At 37.2% G+C, this 14,657-nt stretch overlaps 1 protein-coding gene across 1 annotated transcript; it reads right to left on the reverse strand.

Annotated features, from left to right (window-relative positions):
- Nucleotides 1-3,335: 3,335 nt before the first annotated feature.
- LOC103901263 (serine/threonine-protein kinase TNNI3K) lies at nucleotides 3,336-10,699 on the reverse strand. Its single transcript, XM_009282486.1, has 10 exons — nucleotides 10,548-10,699; nucleotides 10,352-10,456; nucleotides 9,617-9,711; nucleotides 8,816-8,965; nucleotides 6,690-6,776; nucleotides 5,388-5,444; nucleotides 4,256-4,348; nucleotides 4,113-4,170; nucleotides 3,801-3,995; nucleotides 3,336-3,444 (listed from the first exon to the last, which is right to left on the reverse strand). The coding sequence occupies exons 1-10, from the start codon at nucleotides 10,697-10,699 to the stop codon at nucleotides 3,336-3,338; spliced, it is 1,101 nt and encodes a 366-aa protein (XP_009280761.1).
- Between the last annotated feature and the right edge of the window lie 3,958 nt (nucleotides 10,700-14,657).

Here is a 14,657-nt window from a genome sequence, read left to right on the forward strand (position 1 = left end):
CCTGGGCAGGAGCAGCCGATGGCTGCAGAGGGGGAATCCCCCACCCCACCGATCCCCGGGGTTCCCTGCGGCCGCTGCTGCCAGCGGTGGGGTGCTGCAGAGCGGAGAGCACGGGGCTTTTTGGGGAGCGGTTGCTGCCCACCTTGGCTCTGCAGGTGAAGGTGGGAGCTGAGGCATCTCTGCCTGCCCGATCACGCTGCAGAGAGCCCTAACGCTGCTCAGGAGGAGGATTCCCACGGGATCAGCGCTGCACTGACAGCTTGTGCTGCAGGCAGGCATCACTCACAAATGTAGTCAAGAATACACACTTTGCGCTTTCCCTTCTAAGATTTCCCTGAATCCTGAATTCCTCCCGAATCACTCAGAAGTGGTTACTGCAAAGCTTTGCAGTCTAATCACCCGATAAAGAGTTGTAAGTAGTTCAAAATGTGTTAGAAGAGAATTTGAATAGGGCTTAAGAGTTTGACTGTCCTAATATCTCCTGCTAATTAATGGAACTGTCTGAATAAGTGATTTTAATGAACTGTTTCATTTTGCTTTGACTCAGAACATTTTATGGAGCTTAATATTATTGATGAAAAAGTGGGGAACAGACATTTCTTGTCAACCAAATTTTACTTGTTCATATGAAGAAGAAACATTCATTTTTTCATTTTTATTTTTTGAGATTTATTTGATAAGTAGAATTATATTTTAAAAACTTTGAATTTGAATTAGAATTAAAAAAATTAAAAAACTAGGAAGAATAAAAAAGAGCATTTAAAATGTCAAAATGAGGCATTTCAAAGGCCTCTGAAATGTGGGTTCAGGCTTTCTTAGGCTAAAAGAATTTTGATAAGTGACATGGTTTTTGAAAGTATTTAGTCAATCCAAAGTGCATTTACAATACTCTTCAACAGACAAACTTTATGTAGCTCTGCTACAGTAAAATTGCAGAGTGTGGCTTATATTAATATACTTAGATTAACCCTCCATATAGTCAATATACACGGATGAATATAGCATGTCAGCAATATTCTTCTAAACATCATACATTTATCATATCCATACAGAAACACCATATCTGCACATTTAAATAAAGTCATTGGGTATGTAATTGGCAGTGGTTAACAGTAGCCATTTTTATGTGCTTGTAGCAGTTTTAATATGAGCAGATGGATGCAGCCATACGTAGATGAATAAAGCAAAGTGTGCTAGAATTTGCAGTCAGAGTATAAAGCAGAATTTGTGCCAATATTGCTAACCTAGGGCACATAAATCCCAGAAGACTGGCTTGAAGTGATATGGTTTGTAGACTGCACTTTTCAGGCTAAAATAAAGAAATGTGCAGTTTGTTTTGCACTAGTGATCTGATATTCTTCTTCAGTCTGCAAGGATATTTTTTCTTTCATAACCACAAATAGAGTTATTCTTTCGTTTAAAAAATGACTTCAAGAGCAGGTACTCATTTTTGAAAGTACCCTTTTGAATCCAAAGTTCTTGGGCACTGAGAGAGAATTCAAGACATTGTCATTATATACATGCCTGGCTCTCCAATTTGTCACTATGGGCCGCTGCCAGAGACAGGACACTGAGTTTGGTGGGCTTCAGCTTGCATCCCTATGACTGGTCTTACATATACACACACTGTGTCCGTGTTATGCTTCAAATCCCAAGAAACCTCCCGTTTATAAAAGACAAATACTACATTTGAAGTCCCTCGCTTCATAGGTGTCCTTTGTAGAGCTGTCAGTGTGGGTACACTTGGAGCAAGAAAACAGGACTTTTCATGTGTGCAAGCCACGCTGTTCTCCTGGAGATGCCAACAACAATGTCCAGAAAATTGCTGCTGCCTCATATTTTTTCAGAATTTCATACCAGAACCCTGAACTGGGCATAGTCTCACAATCAGTTTACTTCTTCACCTAGCAAAGGGAAAAACCCCAGCTCCTTTTTCTGAAAGAATGAGTGTCTTTCATAAGGAATCTTTCACTGCAGCTATCAGTGTCACTAGGAAATGAAAACTTACAGCAAGATGCCAGAAAATGTTACTTATTATATCACCACAACTCTACAGGCCCAGTCACTTGTGATATAAACAAAATGAACATTTCTGTAATTTTTTTTAAAACAAGTAGTTAAGCTAGTGGAAAATGAAGAGGTGTATGTCTGACACTGAAGAAAACCCATTTTGTAATTCACTTCATCCTGCTTTTTAAGAATTCTTTCTGTAGCAGCTTTCTTGTCACAGTGCTCGTACATATGAAGGAGCTGTTTCCAAGCAAACTACTGCGGCTAAAAAGTGCAACAGCTATTCAGCACTAACTTTCTTCACCTGGTTGCTTTTCTTTAAATACATTTACAGGCAATTTTGGTTAGTCCCCTTCCAAAGCACAAGTTAGTGCAGAATGGCTAGTCTGAGTGATTTCTGATGTAGACATGACACAAAAAAATTCCGTTCAGTAGAGAAGATGTTTCCTGCTTCTAACAAAGACTGAATGATGGTGGGCCAGATGCGAGAAAATACTAGGTTTTAGCAGTTGCGTCCTTTAATGACAATTACAGTTCAGCAAAGGTGACTCATAGCGGTTTGTATAAAAGCTCTGAGTTTTTTCAGGCCAGTTTCATTTCCAGAAGGAAATCTGGATAACCGACTCATGTAGACTCTCTCCTACTTCTTTGCCAGTGGCACTGTCAGCTGACACCTGGGCTGGGGTTTACCTACCATACCTCTATGAGTGTCAGCATTAGGCACTTAGTCTAAAGTAGGTGGTTGCTCCCCTCTCTGTAACAAGCACAGGCTCATCCAAGGCTCCTCCCTTTTCAAGACAGGCACCTAAAACAAACGGGAGGGGTTGCCTTCTGGATGTCTTTTCACATTTCTGCATTGACCTTAGGGGGACTAGTGACTAGTTTAAATTAGGCACTTGATTCTTAAAGGGGCAAAAGTAGGTGAACTGAATTAATTAAAGTTTTGGATTAAAATAATTATACTGGGGAAATATACTACATCACATAAGTTGTAAAAAGGCTATCCCACAGGACTAATGTATGCAAATAGGGTATAAATATTTTGTAAATTTCAGATATCTGTCAGCGAAATTATTATAAGCATGACGTTGACTACCGTCTGTCAAGTCATTCAACTAAAATGTATTAAAGCCTCCAGTGAATGTGAAAGCGTTGTGCCCCAATTCCCCAGTCCAACTGATGCAAGCAGACCCTCCTCAAAGCTCCATCAGTGTTAATGAGATCCCGCACAGTTACAAGGGTCTGCAAATACAGATGAGACTGCAGGCCATCATTGTTGCTTTGAGGCTTCATATTCCCTGAATTTTTAGGATAAAGAAAGAAACTTACCTGTTCAAATCACGATGTATGATTGGTTGTGTAAGATTGTGGAGGTACTCCATGCCTTTGGCAACATCTACAGCAATGATTAATTTAGACTGCAGATCAAGAGTTCTATATTTTGAAAAAAAATATAATGTTACTCAAAGTTAATAAACAGACAAGAATTATCTGTAAATTATTTTTATCTGTAAATCATGGAACCTTTAAAATTGTTTTAAATACAAAATAATGTTATATAATCTATGTAATGTAAATGTATATAATGTAAAATAATGACTAAATAACAATTTTGTGATTACTTATTAATTTCCCTTGTACACCCAATAATCTGAATGAAAGCTAGAATTTTTCTAGTGTGTTCCTTTCTCTATTGTTGTTTACTGAAATGAATAACATTTACATCAGCATAGGTTTACTGGTCTTCTGAATTCTGTACCACAAGCCCAAGCAGAGAACGAGCGGAATACCTCTTCTGTTCATGAAGCAGGGAGAAGAGCGATCCTCCAGAAATATACTGAGTGACTATAGCAAACTGACTTGGGTCATCTAAGCAAGCTCCCACAAACTGGATGACACATGGATGATTCAATCGGCAGAGAATAGAAACTTCACGACAGAACATGTCCACGTCAGATTTGGAGCAGTAGGTATTGGCTCGATAGCTTAGAATTTACATGAGAGAAAACAGTAAGGCAAAAATATAATAAAATATGGGGTTTTTTAAATACTTCAAACTAGGTCATTAACCAAAACAAGATGGAAAAGTCTGATAAACTTACCGTTTGATTGCGACAATTTTATTTCTGCATCGTCCCTTATATACTTTTCCAAAAGACCCTAAAATGGTTTAAAATAAATAACCACAAAGATATTTATTATCAACATCAGACATTTAAAACAGATGCATTCTTATTTCTGGTACCCGAGCCGATAATCTCATGGAACTCTATTTCAGAGAGCTGAAGATGGAAATGTGATGGCAAACCAGCACGGAGGAGGAGAACATCTGCCTTTTCTGCAAAAGAACACACTTATCCTATTTGTAAAATGCGGGGTCATGGAGAAGGACAGAATATAAGCATTTAACTTCACAAAATTGTTGCACCGTAAAAGCTGATTTTCCTCCTGTAAATTGGTTGACTGGTAATCCTATTCCCTTTTCTTTCAGTAACCACAGTAAACCGCAATAACAAATACTTGCAATGCTACAGTTGCCTTGGGCTTTCTTGGCTTTAAAATCTTACCAGTGATGAACGCTGTCCCATAAGCATATTCTGCCTGTATCATGTCATGGTTGCATAAAATTCTTTATACGGAGAATTAGTTCCCTTTTTTCTGTATAGCTAGTGCTCATTACTGATGCAGGAGTTGTTATTCCAGATCTGACTGACTCTTTAGTGACATGTGAAATCTAAATTTTGCAACTTAATTTAGTTAGCAAACTTCTCTACCTTGTCGATCTTTTTGGTTTATTACTATAAAGTTTATCAGAATATTTCTAAATGGAATATTTTAATGCTGCTATGTAAAGGATGTAAGGATTTGACTGTATCCAGAGTGAATATTCAAAGTGGAAAATTGAAAGCACCACGAAAAATGAAATATTTTAAAGTACAAATATTCATCTGAATGTTTTATCTATATGTGTTTCAGGTTAACACAAATTATTTTTGGACAGAATTTTTCTTGTAAAGATAATCCAGGCATTTTAGAGTGGAATTCAATACGATATTTGTTTGCATTCATGGATATGTGTGTATTTCATTAGTACTAATTCACAATGACATCCTTTTCTCCAAAGAAATAAAAATATATTTTAAAGTAAATGAAAATAAGATAAATACAGGAGTTATCATGATGCCGAGCAACGAAGCTAAGTATATTGTTTCCTAAAATTATTCTAGGGAAATATAGCTGCTGCTTATGCACATCATTACATTTCTGAACAATGAAAATTCCAGGAATAATGAATCTTGCGTAGTATGTTTAGGCTGACAAACACCTTGGGCAAAAAGACCATAAAAGTTCAAGTTTTCCCTTGCCATTGAGAATACCTTTAGTCATGCTTTTAATCTTTCCTAGAGGGGATGGGACTGACACATAGGAACCATCTGAAATAAAAGAACAGAATGAATTTTATGGAATTCAAAGACGGTATAAACATTTGTACTGACAAATTAATGAGGCAATGATTGCTTAAAGAATGAAAAATAAAGGGGTGAAAATACACATAAGCACACAAACCCATATGATTGTGACATTATATTGCTGCGTTCCTGAAAGTAATTTGGATATAGCTTTACTAAATGCTGTAGAACGATACTGATTTTCACTGGTGTTAAAGAAGGCCAACATAGCCTTTTATGTCAGCTCGGTTCTGCAAAGGAACTCAGATCAGATTCACAAGTTCTGACAGTTGGGCTGCAAGCATATTGCACTGTTTAGTTCACTGACTAGATTTTCCAAAAGACCTCAGCTTTCTCCATGTACCAAAAATTTCATCTCTTGTTTTTCTGCTTAAGTGGGAGCTGAGTTCTTTTAACAATCAGCATTAAGAAATCTGTCTGGGTGTGTTAATTGCTTGCCAAAATAAATTTCCAATACATACATAAACTTAGTCCTCTAAAGATTTACGTACACTTGAGATATACTAAACCTAAACCTGGAACAGGTCAAACTACTCTGCAGAGCTGGAAATGCAGGAAGCAGATTGATTCTGCTGCTGACTGTAGGGTTCCTCCTGTTTCCATGGCAGGAGGAGTCAATGACCTGGACAAGCCGCAATGTATAACTTATTCACTCTCTCTGTAGACAGTGTCAACACACTGCAAAATGTTCTGTTTATCAGCTGCTTTCGTTAACGTTCTTCTTGCCACTTGTCATTTAGTTGCCAATAGAAATGAGTATTTTTGTAGCAAAAAGGGTAATTAATTTTTCCCAAGGGGGAATTAGATATCCAAAGATGTTAAAAAATGTAAGGGGGACTGAGTATAGAAATATACCGAATGTCAGTAATCAAAGGAGCATCAGAGCTAAACAACACAAAGAGAATGGCTAAACAAGGTATTAAGGATGTAAAAAGATATGAGTAATGATTACTAGGGATTGATCTTCATCTCACAGCTTTTAGCTTTTCTTTCTAGTAATACAAAGTGACAACTCTATTTTAAGATAAAGGAAGAATTTTGACATAAATAGAGGGTACCTGGAAAATGGGGATTCTCATGACACTAATTTTTTGTGCCAGACAGAATTGATCCAAAGCTCCCTGACATCTGTGGAATATTCCCAGAGACTTCAGCGGTCTTTGGACCAGACAGTTCGGTTAGAGAATAAAGTGATTTCTCAGACCATACCTCCTCCAGGTTGTGAGTATTCATTACAGGGTGATTCGTCTTGAGGTCTCTTATAATGCTTCAGAAGGGTCACAATGGCATCATGACCTAGGAAAGAAAAAGGAAATATAAGGATTTGCAGGTAAGCGCAATAGTCTTTTTTTTTAATTGATTTATAGAAAATCAGGAGATTTTTTAAAAAATGTGCCTATAAAACATGTAAACAAAGATACAACGGCGCTAATCTGAAACATACTATGATTCTTAACTACAGAAATATAGGGAAATACCTGCCAGTGAAAAAAACCATGTTATTTTCATGAGTCCACCTAATCCTAAGTTGCGATATATGTCAATAGAAAAAACCCTGCTACAGGAGTCCTAAAATGGAAGTTGACAACAGCCTTCAATAGGCCTTACAAGGACAACCAGTGCCTGAAAATATTTCAGTTCTGGTGTCCTAAACTGGACAAAATTTGTACACTATATTGCTGTAGGCAGTTGCTATACTCATCATTCTCCTTTGCAAGGAACCAGAAGAGAGCGGTGTGTGCACAGCATGCTCACTCTCTCGGATGTTTGATGCACAAAGTTCTGCTTGGTAACATTCAAAATTCTTTTCTAAACCTTTCAAAGATGAGTTTTCCCTCAGTAATTTCATACAGAGTATTATGCCAATATCAGGTTTTTGAAAGGCCTTTGAAATCCATAGTTTTACTACATTACAGTCATTCTCATAATAAGTGGTACTGCGATGCTTTTGGAGGAGGGGGGAATGCCCCAGAATCCTCCAACTTTAACTTATATTTTCCCCCATGCCCTAGAAAACATACAGGAAAGAAGAGCACTTTCAAGTTCTTGCTTTGTGCTCACTGTAAATGGCTGGGCTCAGCACTGCTTATTCATACAGCCAGGCCGACGGGAAATGTTCCCGTTTGCTGCTTACAAAGATGAGAGCAGGCAAGAAGAGAAGGAAAAGATACGCATTTGTACTGAGGTCATGGTGCTTGGATCATGTACCAAATGCTACCTATCATTGCCTGTTTCTTCAGTTGCAAAGTTTGTTGGCATTTCTTTAAGGATATTTTTCAGAGATACCCTAATGAGTACAAACTTTTTGGCTTATTACAGGGAAAGACCAGTAAGCCCACAAGTTACGGAAAGGTTGTTTGCTAGATCTTCTAGCGTCCTGCAAAAAAACTTACAACTCCAACTCTTAAGGGTGCTAGAGGAAACAGACGAGGCAGAGGCTTTTTTGCTGACTCTTATCCTGTTATCAGAAGCTACCTTCTACAGCAAAGAAGTCCTGCTGACTCACTAGGCTGCCAGGGACATGAGTTCACACCAAAGAGTGTCAGCATAATGGAACAATTCTCTAAAACATAGGAATTTAAATCAAGAACAGGTTTTTACAGATAGCAGCTTTCTGGACATCCAAACTCAGAGGATGCTTGAACTAAATGTTTGAAGTGTTATCACTTAACATAAATGTTAACCCAAAGAAGATGGTCGCTTCTTTATCAAAGCAATGAAGAGACTGTCTTCCACAGTCCATAAGGGTGGAATGGCAATGCCAGGAAGAATAAACTGAAGGGTATCCCACATAAATACATGCTCTCAAACACCGATGAAATCCATAAATGGATGTGAACATCAAAAACATTTTCAGGAAGAAATAAAGCTTTTTATTTGTGTGGAGTCAAAAAAAGGACAGAAAACTGACACATTGCTGTACATATAGGACAGGAACCATGGAAATGCCTTGCTTTGATCCATATTTGCAAGAATTTAAGATTAGTGACTCTGATTCATCGCTCCTTGTAGCGCCTCCTTCAGTAATAAAATTAAAACTCCTCATGCACATTCCAGAGGGAGAAATAGCCTTTTCTGAACAGGCTGTACGTTTTCTATTTTAGCAGCACATAAATACACCTGTCCTTGAGTTTGTGTTGAATTAAACTGATGTTTAACAGAGTATCTGAGAAGATAAAGAAAAGGGCTGTTTTTTATAACCCCTCATGCTAGGAACTGGAAAGCAGATGGTGAGAGCTCTTAGTCTACAGGGGCTGAGGGGTTATTTTGTACTGTTCTCTCCTTCCTGTACTGTTCTTATGGACTTTGTAGCAGAAACTAGAAAACTGAAATACCTTTCTCATAAGCCCACATCAAACAGGTTTGCTCATCCTTTTCTCCACTGGACCTGCTGGGATCACAAGCTACCAGATTCATATCAGCTCCATTATCCAGTAAAAACTGTACAAGTCGAATATGACCATGGTAGCAAGCACAGTGTAATCCTAGAACATCAGAGAAGCACAGTAAGCACAACTATCAGAACATCATGATAGGACTTGCAGCAACAACTATAAAGCACAAATTTATTTCCTCGATAAAGGAATATATTATAAAAAAAATACCTGAGGCAATAGGTGAAAATAAAATATTAATGCTGCGAGAACCAACCTATTGCCTGCTACACAACATATCAGCTTTTACTTTACCACCTGCAAATCACATTTAACAACTTTGTACGTGAGGAAAAGCAAGTAGAAACAAAGGAGGCTCTTTTTTTCATTGCCTGTAGTAGGAACATGGAGGTGTGCAGCCCTTCAGACACTTTCTCCTATATGCCCATACCCTAGAAGAATAATACTTGGGCCCAATTCTTAAAACTGCTTAGAAGCCTAACTATAGGAGAATCACTTTACATCAGGTTCTCTTACTCATATACAAGCTAATGAGCCTGACACATCCTCACTGAACTCTTATCACTTCTATGCCTGCCTGCAAACATATTACAAAAAAGTTGAGATCTGTCTGAAAGGTAATTGGATGCTGATCATCGAATTATCATGGGAATTACCCTGGAAATCCTGATTGCGTATATGGCTTCCAAATTTTTTGGTGCTGGTATATGCACTCATATACAATAAGGATGATGAAGTTACCTGTATGTCCATCTCTTCCCTGGTGATTGATGCTTACAACATTCTGGTCAAGAAGAAATTTTACAAGTTCTATGTTCTTTCCGTAGGTGCAAGCACTGCAAAAATAAAGGGAAAAGTGAATCCTATAGTCCATAAAAGGACAAAAATTTAAAAAGAATTACACAGAGATAAAAATGTAGTAATAGAATAAAGGATCTTTAGAAATGTGCAAATGCACCAAAGCATGTTCACTTCTGTCATTTCAGAAACATTCTAATTATTCTTGTATAAATTAATTTTGCACAGCTCTGCAAAATTAATACAGTCTGTTTTGCAAAGTGCCTCTTAAATAACACTTTACAAACTTACAGCATCATGACCAAACTGTGTTTTGCCACCTCATTTCTAATTTAGAATATCTAGACTCCAGCAGGTTTCTAGGCAGAACAGGCTCTAAACTCAGCTTCCAAACTGGACAGAAGGTGAAACTGTTATTCATACAGATGTTGATGAACCTGATGCCTTTCCTACCTTTCTCACCCTTACTTGCTCTCTGTCTCCCCATTCACTATCTGGTTCTACCTCTTACTTCATGTTCTCTCCTGTATCTCAGGATACAAACTTAACATCCATGTCGAGCTCACTGCTTTCTTTGTTCCTCATCTGGCTGTTGGTGAGACATTTGTTATTTCGGGTGTTGTATTGCATGCATGTATAAGTGGAATTCTATTGATAATGGCGTTTTAAACATCTCACCTGTGGAAAGCCGTTTCACTGAATATATTTTCTTTAGTGAGACTTTCTGTTCCTGAGAGCTGAATTATTTCCTTGACAACTTCAAACTTTCCACTGTAACACGCACTGAAGATGAAGACAGTAAAGAGTTGTTAACGACACCAGCTTTCTAATTAGGCCCAAACCATGTAAAACAGAGCTTCTCCACATGACTCACAGATGTAAAGGTGTGTCTCCATAGATATTCACCACATGGGGTTGAACTTCGAAGCTGCTCTGGAGTAAGAACTTTACAATTTCATGGTGTCCAAATCGACAGCAGAAATGCAGAGGAACGTGATCCTCATTGTCCTGAGCATTCACTGCCATTTGACCCAGAAAGAGACCAAAGAAAGTATTTTATAGTTAACATAGCTTGTTTTGGATATTTAGTAATGCTTTATGTGTTGTGCACATACGTTATGTAACCTCCTGCTAAAATATTTATGGTCCTATTTCTTTAAAGCTGAAATTTCTGTGAGCTTTCATATATCAAGACTACATTACTCAGTGTCATCTGTCAAGATGATTTTTTGGACTTAGGGTATAATTGCTTTCTTCCAATAGCAGATGTATTGAATGTTTTGATGTAGCTTTCCATGAATGAATCACAAGTTATAAATGACCCTTAGAAAGAGCAATTGCTGTCAGTATATTACAATGTGAAGCAAAAGTAAGATACGTAGTTACTGTATGTAAGAAAGCAATCCACTGAGTTATTCCAAATGCATGGAACAATAGTTATTAATTACACATACTAGGAAGAAACGTACTTCATTGCTGCTCTTAGGAAAGGTAAATCCAGTTGGTTTTAAGGTTTATGTTAGCTTCCTTGAGTAGCAGGATCAAGGGTTGTTGATATAGTTATACAGTGACAAAAAAGAAAATTAAAAAAAATAAAGGAGACACAATAAGGATATATTTTTCACAGTCACTATTAAAATATAAATACATAAAAGGCAAGAACGGAAGAGGAGAATTCATTCAAACGTCTGGATTACCAGTGTTTTCATTTTGCTCAATGTCTCTTTTCACCTGCAAGGATGATTATGTATGCGCTTCACATACTTAAGAGGATGGGAGTATTCTCTGACAGAACATGAAACTATATAAAAGAATGAGCAAAATTGGAGACATAGTATATTATTGTTGGGTGGGAATGGTATTTGTCTCTGTTGGTTCACTATAATTTCACATGGGAAACAAACAATGTGTGATACAAAGGTCTTGTTCTATTTAAGAGATTCGCCCTTCCAGTGCTTTATGTCACAAAATCATGCATTGTGTATGTTGCGCACAACTTATAAAAATATATCCAATAAAAGCATTTTTTTCTAATTTTCTGAAGACCAATTCTTGTATCCTTCTACCTGCAAAAACAGTTGCTTTAAACAGCACACAACAGTGTAAGATTAAAAGCAAAAGAAAACTGAAACTCATTCATTCTAAATACCTCTCAAATAAGCGTATGCACGAAGGACTTGAATTTGATGTGATTTCTTAAACTCCTGGCTGGCTCATATTCTCAGACATTTTGGGTGAAATAGTAGGGTTGTTGTAGGATAGACAATATTAGCAAGCAATAAGGAAATTTTAAAAAATTCATAGATTCAACTGTCTTTCAGTAAGACCAAGATTCTTTTTTGAAGATTTGGGTCCCAGTTCAGCAAAGCACTTGGAAACCTATGAGTAAGTGACCTGTTAGATCAAAATGTTGCTTCAGTTAGCATGCAGAAGCAGATTCACATTTCTGAAACTATCTAATCTAGACTGTTGTTATATTAGTAGAGCAAACACTAATGCTACACACTTTTTTCATGAACTTCTATCTAAAAATGATTCTGTAATAGAGCAACATAAACCCAACAATTCTTGAGAATAGTTATTATCAAGTGAACAGTGTGAGACTATGGCTGCATGTGTACTAATAACGTAAATATGACTGGGAACATTCCTGGCATTGAGGCCAAGATCACAGAACTGCTGGTATCTACCAATAGTATCAAACTGTTTTCAGGGCAGTTGCATGCAGCCTGTCTACTGAGAAGCCGTCCTTGGAAGATCCTTGACCCACAGGCAGGAATTGTTTGACACTGCCAGTTATCCTGGACCACATCCATGTCAGGGATCCTTCTCTCTGTTTACAGGATAGGCAGTTGCATTCCGGCACCTGGGAACCTTCTTAGGCATGCTTGAAATGGGTATGGATATACCTTATACGTCTCTTTCTTTACCTATCTAGTAGGAAGCAAGGAAGAGATTGGACAAGGCTCTAGGCAGAGCTCTCCATTGGTGTAGAGACATATAAATACTGTTTTCATTATCCAAAAAAGGTCTTTATTCAGTTTTAAAAGCGAACATGTATTTCTGTGATTCTCAGTGTATTTCTTTCTATGTTTAAAGATAGGACAACCATAACTGGTTGATACTATAACTGAATTGACAAATCCAGCCTACTTTGTACAACATTTAGGTCTCAATTCAGTCTAGCACCAGATCTTTGAGACAGTTTACAAGAAATTAATAGACTACTAAGGAATAACTTGTCCATTAGTTTCCAAACTTGTACTAAGCAGGCTTTTAGGCACAACTTTGACAAACATCTCTCAGGAACAATTCTTTCCTATAGCTGAGCCTCCTTGGGACAAAGGGTAAACCACACACATTCTGAGGTTCTGTCTTCTTTTGATTTTCGGTGAGTATAAGGAACAATGAAAATTAAAATAAATCCCTGTTTTAAAACCTGCCTGAAGTAATGCTGAATGCTCACAGAAATGGACACTCCTTTAAAATGAGCTGAACTTATAACTTCACTGATGTCTAGTGACAGATAGTTCCAAAGATGAATTATGTTTCAGGCCAAAAAGAAGAAAAAAAAGGAATGACTGTAACTTATATTAAGCTTGTGGTCCGCAAATTTCATTAACTGCCCCCACTAACCTTCCTAGCAGTCTTGTATTAAAAGGAGCAAACTGTTTTATTTCTCTATTCTAAAATAATTCTTCACTTTATAGATTCATGTGACATGTTAGCCTTTATTTTTTATTATGATGCGGTACCAGACACAGATTCATTCTGAAGTGCAATAAATAAGAGAAGAATAAATGTCAAAGTTTTATAATAATAAATGTCAGCATTTTAGAATATGTACCCACAGAATGGCCTGAAGGACATCAGGGGTCTCAGGGCCATGAGCTTCTACAACACAACAAGGTGTAAGATGGAGCAAGGAAGGAAATGTCTATCTTCTCCTTTGTTTATGCAGTTGGAAATGATGTGAAATACTTGCAAGCCATTTCCTTTGCCTCTGGAAGGATATATAACTACAACATGGGATGATGGTTTTTGTTTTAATTGATAGCTTTTTGATTTCTAAATGAAACACGTCAGGTAAACTGGAATATTGTCTTAAAAAGGAGAATTTCAGAGTCAAAACAAAACAAAATCAGTCAAAAACACTTTAGAAGAGAGTTATGGCAAAAAAATATATAACTGATTCAGAAATTACTAAAGAAAAGTACAGGAGAGTTCTTCAAATCGAGATTCTAAAGTATTTTTATATTAAATTGAGTATAGATAGTACAACTGTCATGGCAGTCAGAGACTAAAAATTCAGATTGCCTTACAAGTAAACAGTAAAAATAAGCAAATGCTAAGTTCTTTTCTGGAACAAAATGGAGAACTGTAGAAATTATTCTTAGGACTGAGACATTATGTAGGTAGAAAGTAACAGGTGAAACCATTTCAGCAAGTAAAAGGATGAAGAAAAGACAGTGCAAGTCTGTTTTAAAAAAATAAGGGAAATTTCCCAAGTCCCAGTGAGCGATATCTGTTTAATATTCAGAGAAGCATGACTGAGCGTGCATGGATTTTTAATATCAAACTCTGGCTTTAAATTTAATTTATTTGGCAGAGGTGACAGTGATTTTCAAAGATACTTGAAAAAAAAGCAGCTGCAACTCTAGGCAGCTCAGTAGTCCTGAAAGCAGACAAGTTTTATTAAAAGACCATAGGAGTTATAAGAAGAAAGAATACATTTTATATCACGTGGTCCCTGAAAGAAACCTCCAACACCACCAGTTTGAATAATAATAAAAAATAGCATTTAGCTTATGTGAAGCAAAGGAAATGCTTGTTTCCTGGCCACCAACTAGTTCTCTAGTGAACTGTTTTTCTTCAGTTGCCATGGCCCCAGAGCTGATCAACGAGTCAGTCAGGTTATGTTAAAAGAAACAGTTCAAGTTTATGACACCAATTACTGGTCTGCACAGAATACTGCCAAAATTTC

The sequence above is a fragment of the Aptenodytes forsteri genome, unplaced genomic scaffold, assembly GCF_000699145.1.
Source record: "Aptenodytes forsteri isolate BGI_AS27 unplaced genomic scaffold, ASM69914v1 Scaffold2458, whole genome shotgun sequence".
Classification (NCBI taxonomy): Eukaryota; Metazoa; Chordata; class Aves; order Sphenisciformes; family Spheniscidae; genus Aptenodytes; species Aptenodytes forsteri.

Coding starts and splice junctions, on each gene's coding strand:
- LOC103901263 (XM_009282486.1), bottom strand. CDS start 10,699: ATGGCAGTGAATGCTCAGGACAATGAGGATCACGTTCCTCTGCATTTC. Junction 8,966..9,616: donor GGGAAGAGATGGACATACAG/GTAACTTCATCA, acceptor CTGATGTTCTAG/GATTACACTGTGCTTGCTAC. Junction 4,349..5,387: donor GATTAAAAGCATGACTAAAG/GTATTCTCAATG, acceptor GTTCTTTTGCAG/AAAAGGCAGATGTTCTCCTC.